Source organism: Coturnix japonica, chromosome 1, assembly GCF_001577835.2.
Source record: "Coturnix japonica isolate 7356 chromosome 1, Coturnix japonica 2.1, whole genome shotgun sequence".
NCBI classification, from domain to species: Eukaryota; Metazoa; Chordata; class Aves; order Galliformes; family Phasianidae; genus Coturnix; species Coturnix japonica.
Genome location: NC_029516.1, coordinates 136,860,285 through 136,869,546, shown reverse-complemented (window position 1 = coordinate 136,869,546; position 9,262 = coordinate 136,860,285). Strand labels below are relative to the sequence as shown.

Genomic DNA, 9,262 nt, shown 5'->3' with positions numbered 1-9,262 from the left:
TGGCAGCGAAAGGATTTTGACCTCAGTGGAAGGTAACTGCCACAAATGACAAATCTAGCAACCTTCTTCATACAAGTGAGGCAAATGTTTGACACAGGGCTGGACTACGTTCACATCTATCATCCCCTGTGGCATATTCTTCTGCTTTTAACAAATAATCCTGTAAGCTTTTTGCACTGACGATATCAATCTTCCCCCTTCTTCCCCCCTCTCTGAGTAAAGCTATGCAAGCCTAACTTTTTTTTTTTTTTTTTTTTTTTTGTGAATGATTACTTATTTCCTATCTGAAGCACAAAAGCTCATCACTTACAGAATAGGTCAACCTTTCAGTGCCCATTATTGCTAGTCTGGAATGAATCAACGCGCTCTCCTATGTTCACTTTCCTTTTCAGATGCAGGACCAGCATATGTGACATTTGTATAAAGGAAGCGAAAATCCTGCATTACTTTCAGGTGAAGCAGTAAACAAAGAAGAAAAAGTACACTTAAAAGTTCTGTTTTGATTTTCAAGCTGGTCAAATTAGATTGGCCATGGCAATATTACTTCAAAGTCTGCAATTTAAAGTATTGTTTTTCCCAACTCAAAACAATAAATGGGGGAAAAAATGACAAGTAGCCCAGTTTAATTTCAAACGTTAATATATTTTCTATTTTATAGTGAACATATGCATCGTTCACCCCTTATTTGCAGCAACTATGACGTCCTCATAAAAAGGGGTGACACTTGTAAGATGCCTCTTAAAATAAATATTTCTTTTTATAAAATAATAAAACTTCAAATAAATATTCTTTACACTAAACAATATGTTGAAAAAATTAGAAAATAAAGGCTGAATTTTACTGTAACTGTACAATATACATGAAGTCCAAAGGGAAATCAGAGTCTTGTAATAGAAGGTTTCCGTAAGACAAAATACAATCTAAAAACATACTGATTGATTCACATTCTTCCGAATGTACAACATATTAGTATAATATTTTGTGACTGTGCCATGTCTTATGACACCACTTATTTTTCACAGTTGAAAATATTATTGTATATACAAAAATATAGCACATTATCTCTGGCAGAAAACAATGAAAAAAGGGAGTCATTTGCTAATTTACAAATTTTGCAAGTACTATTCACAAACCATGGAGTTGCCTAGGAGTGTCTGTGTTGCTTTAGCTTATGCAATATGTGGGTCACGATGTACTGCATTGCCTTTTTTATTCTGCATCCCACTAGTTGGATTCTAACAAGCCTATCAATTAAGATGGCACACAGAGAAAAGCATGTCACTGCAAACAGCAAAGTGTACCCCCAACCCTTCTACTACAGTGCCAAGACCTTAGCTGCTTAGTTGGTTGCATATATGTTAAAATAATCCTTATTACTTGATTATTTCTGATTGGTGATGCTATGTTGGCTTTTCAAAGTTCCTGGGGGGGACACTGGGAACTTTGCAGCAAACCGTGTTGGAGTGTTTACAGCGGCACCCAGGCCGATTGACCCGGTCGTAACAGCCCTGGCATAACTTAAGGCAACCCTTGGCTGGCAGGTAACACCACAAGCAAGGCAGGAAGAGGGACACCACACCCATGGCCGACCACCTAGTGCAGCAGTGCGACTGACTGCAAGAGCAGGGGTTGTCAGCGCAGTTGTCCTCGTCATCGTTGGAGCAGTGATAGAAGAGGCCCTTCACACAGCACACACAAGTCCCATAATCGACCACGTTCTGGGCTGAGCAAAGACACTGTTTGTCACAGATCCAACACGACGGAAGGGTCCTTGGATACGTGCACTCCTTGCACTTGCACTTCCCACAGTCCTCGCACCTGTAGCTGTGTGCTCCCAAATCTTCTTTGCTCAGCGGCTTCAGCTCACTCGACTTGAGCTCAGACTTGGGCTGCATGCGGACTATCCCATCAGCAATTGGCCCTGAAGATGATCCTAGAAGTCTATGTTCAGAGGAATTACTGCTTGTACTTGTCCTTGTACTGCTCCGTGAGCCTGTGCTGACTGTGCTGATGGAGCGGGACAGAGGTGCCCTAGGAGAAGCGTGCATTTGCGTGTGCTGAACCCGGCTAAAATGGCGATGCTCAGGCAGGCCGTGAGGCCTCTCATTTTTGGGTTGGTTTGCTGGACGAGGAGCAGACTTGACCCCTGGCCGCGGAGCCACCGTCGGTCCCTCTGTGTACTCATTCGTGTTGCGGATGGCTCTGATCTGGTCCAGGGACAGGATGTGGACTTGCTGCGTCAGGACATCCCGCAGGTCGGGCTCCCCATGCGGCCTCCCACTGTCACGCCGAGCCTGTAGCAAGGCCTCCGACCCACTGCCGTGCTGAGTTCTCGTCTCCATCGCTGCCCGGAAGCGTGCTCACCCCAGCAGGCTTAGAACACATCTGAAATCCTGGAGCAACAAAGAGAGGATTCACTAATTGCAACACATCTCATGCTCTCCACCAGCCTGCAGGATTCCACAGTACTGCACACATTCAAAGTAATGCATCAGCCATTAAAAAAGGATTCACAGCTCAGGGGGGAGTGCAGTGCTGGTCAGCTAAGTATGCTCTACTTGGCCTCCCCTGGCTACTCCTGCAGAAAGCTTAAAGAGACTCTGTTCTAGGTCCGTGCATTTCAGCCTGTGCCTCTAGAAAGCCTAAGGATGACGGTTGGTAACTAGGACATCCCAGGCCATCCTCCTGCCAGACCACAGCCTCTAATGTGACCAACTTTCAGCCCCTTTAAGTGACTCTTCTTTTCACACGATACTACTGAAAACCTTATTTTACATTAAATTAGAAAGAGCCTGCAAGCATTTAGCAAGTGTAACATGACCTGCTGATGACAGACATACAATTCTCCAATTTTGTTTAAAACTGGATAATATTTTGGTAGGCCAGTTTCTTTACACATTAAACTTTACATGATGTAAATAGGAAATTTTAGTTTAATACCAATGGTCCCAAGAAAAACACTAAATAGCAATAAAATGTTTGAGGTTAGACATTAAATGAGTTAGTGCTACCAAAAACTTCAGCAGCACAAGTAAAAATATCTTTCTCCAATATTTTAGTGTGTGTCATACTTGTACACCACTGCAATTGTTATTTTAAGGCTCAGTACTACAAAAGCAATGCTACCAGTTTTGGTATTTATAAAATGTGTAAAAAATTCCATAGACTACACCTCAAATATTACCAAGAGTGGCTCCTGGGAGAGAGGCGTGAATAATGCCATCAGATAACATCAGCACCCAAGGAGGTTACTTGGTTGCTAACAGCTTTAAAGGATGAATAACTACAAAGTTGAAAGGCAGTCTTGAGAATTTAAATGGGAAGTCAGGAAAAGACCCAAAAGATGGGGACTTGCACATAACTTACTTCCACGTTAAAATATGCACAAGTTTCAAGCACTGACCTCTGAATCACTCAGTATTTGTTTTGCCTTTATCATATTTTAAAGCAGTTCCTAAATCCAATTACCTACACAAAAATCCAGAACAATATTTTACAATTAAAATCCAAGCAGGAACCAAGCTCCTTACAAGGACCACACAATGTCTTCAATTATACCTAGAGAGAGCACCATAGTGTTACTCTGTACACATCAGTTACCAACAAGAATACTATACCACAGTATAATAAAATATAGCCAAACACTTTAACAATGAACATCTCCAGACACTGTCTTTCTTCTAACAGCAGCGGAAAGCATTTAACCTTTTAACTCCTGGTGCCCTCCCCTCAAGTGCTTTTTCCTCCCCCCCCAAAAAAAATCTAGGCTTTAAAGAGTAACCGACTATTTTAAACACTGCCAACTCCTGGTTTTGACTGCAGAGTGTGTCATAGTGCTCCCCCCAGAAGTCCTGCAAGCTTATCACGAAGCAGCATTACTTATGTTTTCTTCAATTTCACGCTTTTGCTGTATAGGAAGTTTCAGAAAGTAGGCATTCCCTCATCCGATTAAAATAAAATAAATTAAAATAAAATACTCTCCCCATCCCCGAGAAGAACTGCTAACCCTATATCCAGGCATCCAGACCGGAGCCCACGGACGCAGATGCACAAGTGACAGCCCCGAGAAGAAGCCAGGCTGCTCCCGACCTGCGGAGAGCTGGGGACGAGCGCGGTGCAAGAACCCCTCGGACGCCGGACGTCCCCCGGCGCGGCTACATCCGGCCGCGCAGCGGGAGCGCAGCAGGTGGGACGCGGAGCCCCGTGGCTTCAGGCGGCGGCCCCGCGAGTGCAGACAACCTGGAGATTAACAGGAGACATCCCCGGGCCGGGAGGTGGGAGGGGGCGGCCGCAGTCGCCTTATCAGGAAAGTCAAACCCATGTTTCCTTTTAACTCTTCCCCCCTGCCCTCCCCCGGGAGATGCTCAGGAAGCCTTTCCCGGCCGGGCAGTGAGCGGCGCCCCGCAGACGCTTGGAGACAGAACCTCCGGGACAGCCGGGCAGGAGGCAAATTGCCCCCCCTCGCCTTGCCCTGAGCGCTCATTCAGCCGCCAGAGAAGAGAACTGCCCGAACTTGAGCCTCCCGCCCCTGCCCAGGAGGCACTGTCAACCCGAGCCGGGCCATGTTTCCTTATTCCCCCTGACAGACCCTAACGGGACAGGATGTAAACCTCCAGCACCTTTATTTGCAGCCATGCCCGAAAGCTCTGAGAGAAAGCACGACTCTCCCTATGACCCAGCACCCTTCCAGCGCTTGGCCTTCCTGTGTGTGCATGTGGGCGATAACACCGTTCCCCACTTCCAGAAGCCAAAGTCCACTCTCGCACAGCTCAAGTGCCACGACCGCTGCCTACTCCTGGCTGGGATTGGCAGGAGGGCGAGCCGGGGGGGTGGGGGGGAGGCAACTTTCGTCTTCGCACGTCCGAGGAAGTGGCAAACTCAAGGGGCTTCTGCGTGCTGCGTGTGGAAAATCCCCGCATCGCGGAGGGGGCCTCGGGGGAAGAGGTCCCTGCCCGGGACTTACTGTGCTGTGTCCGGAGCCGCGCAGTACCCCCACCCCCACCGCCCCGCAAACACCCCCGTCACCGTCTCTGCTTTCACAGTGCTTTGAAACCCACATTAAGAGCAGAGTGTGCCATCAGACTCTGGATTAGGGCAAAAGCGACTTTACATCAAGGTTGGGCAAGCTGACATACAAGTAACATGCTGAGAACACCAGCAGATAAATATATATATCGGGGAGGGGGGTGGGGGGATGGGGGCCTGTTACACAGTAAACCCCCACAAAAAAAGTCCTTCTTCCCCTCCACACACACACTCTGCAAAGTAGAACCTGGGAGTGAAGTTTCCCCGTCTCATGAATCGAATTAAGTTTCACCGCACGAGAAATACGCACGCACCCGCAGCCGCACAGATGTATTTACACACCAGCCGTGCACTCACTTCCGAATGGCACGGATCTTCCCGACGCCACCACACACGGGCGTCAATCACGGCGCTCCCCCGGGCCGGGGGTACCGGCGGCCTCGCAGCGCCCTCCCTGCGCCTCCCCCGGGGCAGCACCGCCCGTGCCCGGCTCCCCGCAGCCGGGAATACGCGGCCCCCGCCTCCCCGCAGCCCCCCGGGCACGCGTGTACGTTCGCGCAGCCTTCCGCCCCCGCGCAGCCTCGCGCCCCCCGGAGCACCGCGACGAGGCGCAAATAAAGCGCAGCCCGCAAAACCCTCCCCGGAGAGAAAAAGAGCTCCGAAATCCCACCTCCGGCTCTTCTCTGGGAAAGGAAGGAGAGGGGAAAGGGGGAGAGGGAGAACCTGTGCGAGTGGAAAAAGGATCGGCCTCAAACATTTCCACGAGTTTTCTTGGAGCAGCGCTGAGGGAGGAGAGGGGGGGGGATACGAGGGGGAAAAGAGGGGGGGGGGGGGTTGCGGGGGTTACTGAAAAGCTTGTTTTGCAAAGAAGGAAAAGGCTCTCACCGTGATCGCGGCGCTGCACCAAACCCCTCTCTCTGTTGTATTTTCTTCTTCCTGCGGTTTGCAAATAAATCCAGCCCTAAAGCAAAAAAAAAAAAAAAAAAAAAAAAATTCTTTTCCAAACTCTGCTTTCGTCCAACTTGCAAATGAGAATCAGAACGATCGGCTTGCAAAAAAAAAAGTCCGGAGTAAAGTCAGTCCTCCCCTCTGCCCAGCTCGACTGTAAGAACGTGTGTGCGCCTATGTGCTATAGTAATAATCAGAACACCTCTCCGGATCTGGGTGGGTTTTCTGTTCTCCTCCAAAGAACTCACTTCTCACACACTTTCCTTTTTTTCTCCCTCAATGAACAGGAGGCCGAACCGCCAGCACCGAGTCACCTTTCTTTTTTTTTTTTTTCCCCTTTTTTTTTTTTTTTTTTTTCTTGCTGCCGTTGCAAAGGATCGAGAGGAAGGAGAAAGCCACAGAAAACAAAATCAAGTGGATCTAAAATCCGATGGCAAAGCTTTCTTCCAGCGAACTCATCCGAGGAAGCAACAGCAGCAGCAGCCGGGCGGGGGGGGGGGGGGCCGCGCTGCCGAACGCCGCTCGCCGCACGCTCCTCTCCCTCTCTCCCTCGGCTTTCTCGCTCCCTCTGCGAGCGTGTGTGTGTGTGTGTGTGTGTGTGTGAGTGTGTTGCAGGCGGCTCTGCGGTTTGCGAGCGGGGGGGTGGGGGGGGTGTTTGGGGAGCGCAGCGGATTTGTGGTGGTGGTTGTTGTTGTGTGTTTGGAGGAGGTGGAGGAGGAGGAAGGTTTGAGATCTGAGCTGGAGGGGCTCGGCGTTTTTCTGCTCGCTCTCTCTCTCCCTCTCTCTCTTTTTCTTTCCGGAGGAGGTAGGGTGATCTCTCTGCAAAAGCAGCAGTAAATGGCGTCATGTGGATCTGAGGAGGAACAGAGCAGTTGTTGTCCCAGAGGATATATCGCATCCGGTCCCAGCTCATTGGCTCTGCGGGGCTACATTCACTGGCGCTCCCAGCGCCCTGCCAGCACTCCGAGCTGCGGGAGGCATTCAAAAGGGCAGCGCTACCGCCGCTTCCACCACAATCGCGGCCCCGCTCCCGGCCCCGGCCCCGCTCCCGTCGGGCCCCGGCGCCGTGCGGAGCCCCGCGCCCCTCTCCGGGCCCGGCCGCAGCCTGTTCTCGCAGGAGGCAGCTCCGTGCGCGGTCACACGGCGCTCGGGGCTGCTTTTGTGCTCGCGTGTTTATCCAGGGGCCAGCAGCGATCGGGCTACAGGGCGGTCGAGGGGAGCTGCTTTCCCTGGGGGGAGCGGGAGACCCATTCCCAGGTGCTTCCCCTCCCCCAGCCATGTTTTCTTTTTTTTTCCCTTTCTTTTTATTTTCTTTCTTTCTGTTTTTTTTTTTGTTTTTTTTTTTTTTAATCCCCCTCTATGGAATAAAAAGTTTAAACTCTCTGCTCCCTACCCCCCCAGCCGGCAGCAGGAAGGGCCGCTTATTGCCCGCGGCATTGTGCCGCGGATTAACGCGAGGAGGCGGCACGGCGGCGCGGAGCGGGGCCCGCGGGGCAGCGCGGGGCGGGCGGCGGCAGGGGCACAGCGGGGTCTCCAAGAGCCCCCCGGGGGGTGTTTCTCAGCGTCGTTCATTTGTAATTTCGCTCGCTTTTATGAAACTTCCATTGTAATGGATTCCCACTCGTGTACGGGACGCGGCCCACGGGCAGCTGATAGAAATGGCTGTTTGTGAGAGAGGTTCCCTTGATATGGGAGCAGCCGGTCATCTCTGCACGGGCTGCAGTGCCGTCAGGCCTGGGCACCCCGCGCCGCCAGCGGGTCTTTAAAGCGCGCACAGCGGCGTATCCACGTCGGCATGCACAGAGCGCTCGTACACCCCTATCACGTGTGGCCCTGCTTAAAATATACCCGGCGTGCCGAGCAGCGATGTGGCGCGTTATTTACATGAGCAAATTCTCGGGGCGAAAGCCCTGAGAGCTCTTCTTAATGCTGGGAGGCAGTTGGCAGCGCTTCCTCTTCTCCACCTGCTGTCATCGCTGCTTGAGAGAGGGGTCACTGTTAATAAAAATGGGGTGGGAGGATGAGGAGGGGGCGGAGAAGGCTATGTAGTACTATGTACTAACATTATGAAGCTGAGAGTTATTTCTCATAGTTTCTCTATGGGACGACCACAGCTCTGCGTTCATCCCTTCATGCGGCCCTAGTAGATCCACGGGGTCACCAGTGATGAGTGGGATTTGCTGAGTATGAACCTGGGCATCCTCAGAACTGTGTGCTACGTTCAGGCTGCGCCGGGAAATCCATGGGATTCATCCGGGAGGGATGAGCGCGGGTTAGCATAGGAACGGGAGAAGAATGATGTTGATTTCACTTCACTGTGAAGCTTAGTAAAGGCAAAAATAGGTAATGGACAACATGTAGAAGCTTATGGACGAGGGAAAGCCTGCTTGATTTTTTTTCAGGATATAAACCAAGCACAGAAATAGTGTATAAATTAGAAAATCCACCATACTGTGTTTTACAGAGAAATCAGAAGTTTAAATGCCAGTTCTAAAGTACAGGTGTGAACACATAATGCAGTGAGCTGTCCCACCTACAGATATGAAAGCAGTGGAGCTATTTTTGTTCACAGAGTCACTCACGTGTGCAAAATGAAGTATCAGTGTTATAGAGAAGGATGTTAAAAAAGCAAACAGTGAGTATACAGCATCGCAGCACTGTTTGGTTTGAAAGAGAAGCATTAAACCTACAAAGCTTTGTGCACAAACTTAGCGTGCATAGAAGGAATCAAAACCAATCCACAGATATGCAGCATTAAGCACACACGTGTATATATGCTCATACTGGGATCTCGAAGTTGAATTCTCAGACGTTTAATCTGCTGATTCTTTGAGACCAACCTTATCAGGATTACATCTATCCCTCTCATTGTACATTTCTTGTCAGGGACAGTGGTTCAATGCATGTGACTATGTTTCCCCTAGTGGCTTGCTCTAACCACTGCATGATTTTGTTTTATTTCACTTTTGACCCCCTGTTTGTGGAGATGAAGGTCTTGAATTCATTCGCAATTCATTCATATGCCTGTTGTACATAGATGTATACACAAACACACACACTTACCTTAGAATAGTATCAATGTCACAGAAGCATAAAATCGTTTGAGTTGGAAGGGCACCTTAGAGACTATCTGGTCCAACTCCCCTCCAATGAACAGACACCTACAGCTACATCAGGTTGCTCAGAACCCTGTCCAGCCTGACCTTGGATGTCTCCTGGGACAGAGCATCCACCACCTCTCTGGGAAACCTGTTCCAGTGCTTCATCACCTTTATCATGAAACCTTTTT

At 49.8% G+C, this 9,262-nt stretch overlaps 1 protein-coding gene across 5 annotated transcripts; it reads right to left on the bottom strand.

Annotated features, from left to right (window-relative positions):
* Nucleotides 1-621: 621 nt before the first annotated feature.
* On the bottom strand, nucleotides 622-9,167 carry SPRY2 (sprouty RTK signaling antagonist 2). Of its 5 annotated transcripts, none has more exons than XM_015851580.2 (3): nucleotides 6,222-6,974; nucleotides 5,911-5,986; nucleotides 622-2,393 (listed from the first exon to the last, which is right to left on the bottom strand). In XM_015851580.2, the coding sequence occupies exon 3, from the start codon at nucleotides 2,340-2,342 to the stop codon at nucleotides 1,401-1,403; it is 942 nt and encodes a 313-aa protein (XP_015707066.1). In that variant the 5' UTR covers nucleotides 2,343-2,393; nucleotides 5,911-5,986; nucleotides 6,222-6,974; the 3' UTR covers nucleotides 622-1,400. The 5 variants fall into 5 exon arrangements, 4 of the variants coding, with proteins under 4 accessions (XP_015707066.1, XP_015707069.1, XP_015707067.1 ...); XR_004305921.1 differs by having other exon boundaries at nucleotides 2,345-2,393; nucleotides 6,222-9,167; XM_015851583.2 differs by lacking the exons at nucleotides 5,911-5,986; nucleotides 6,222-6,974 and adding an exon at nucleotides 5,696-5,791.
* Nucleotides 9,168-9,262: the final 95 nt, after the last annotated feature.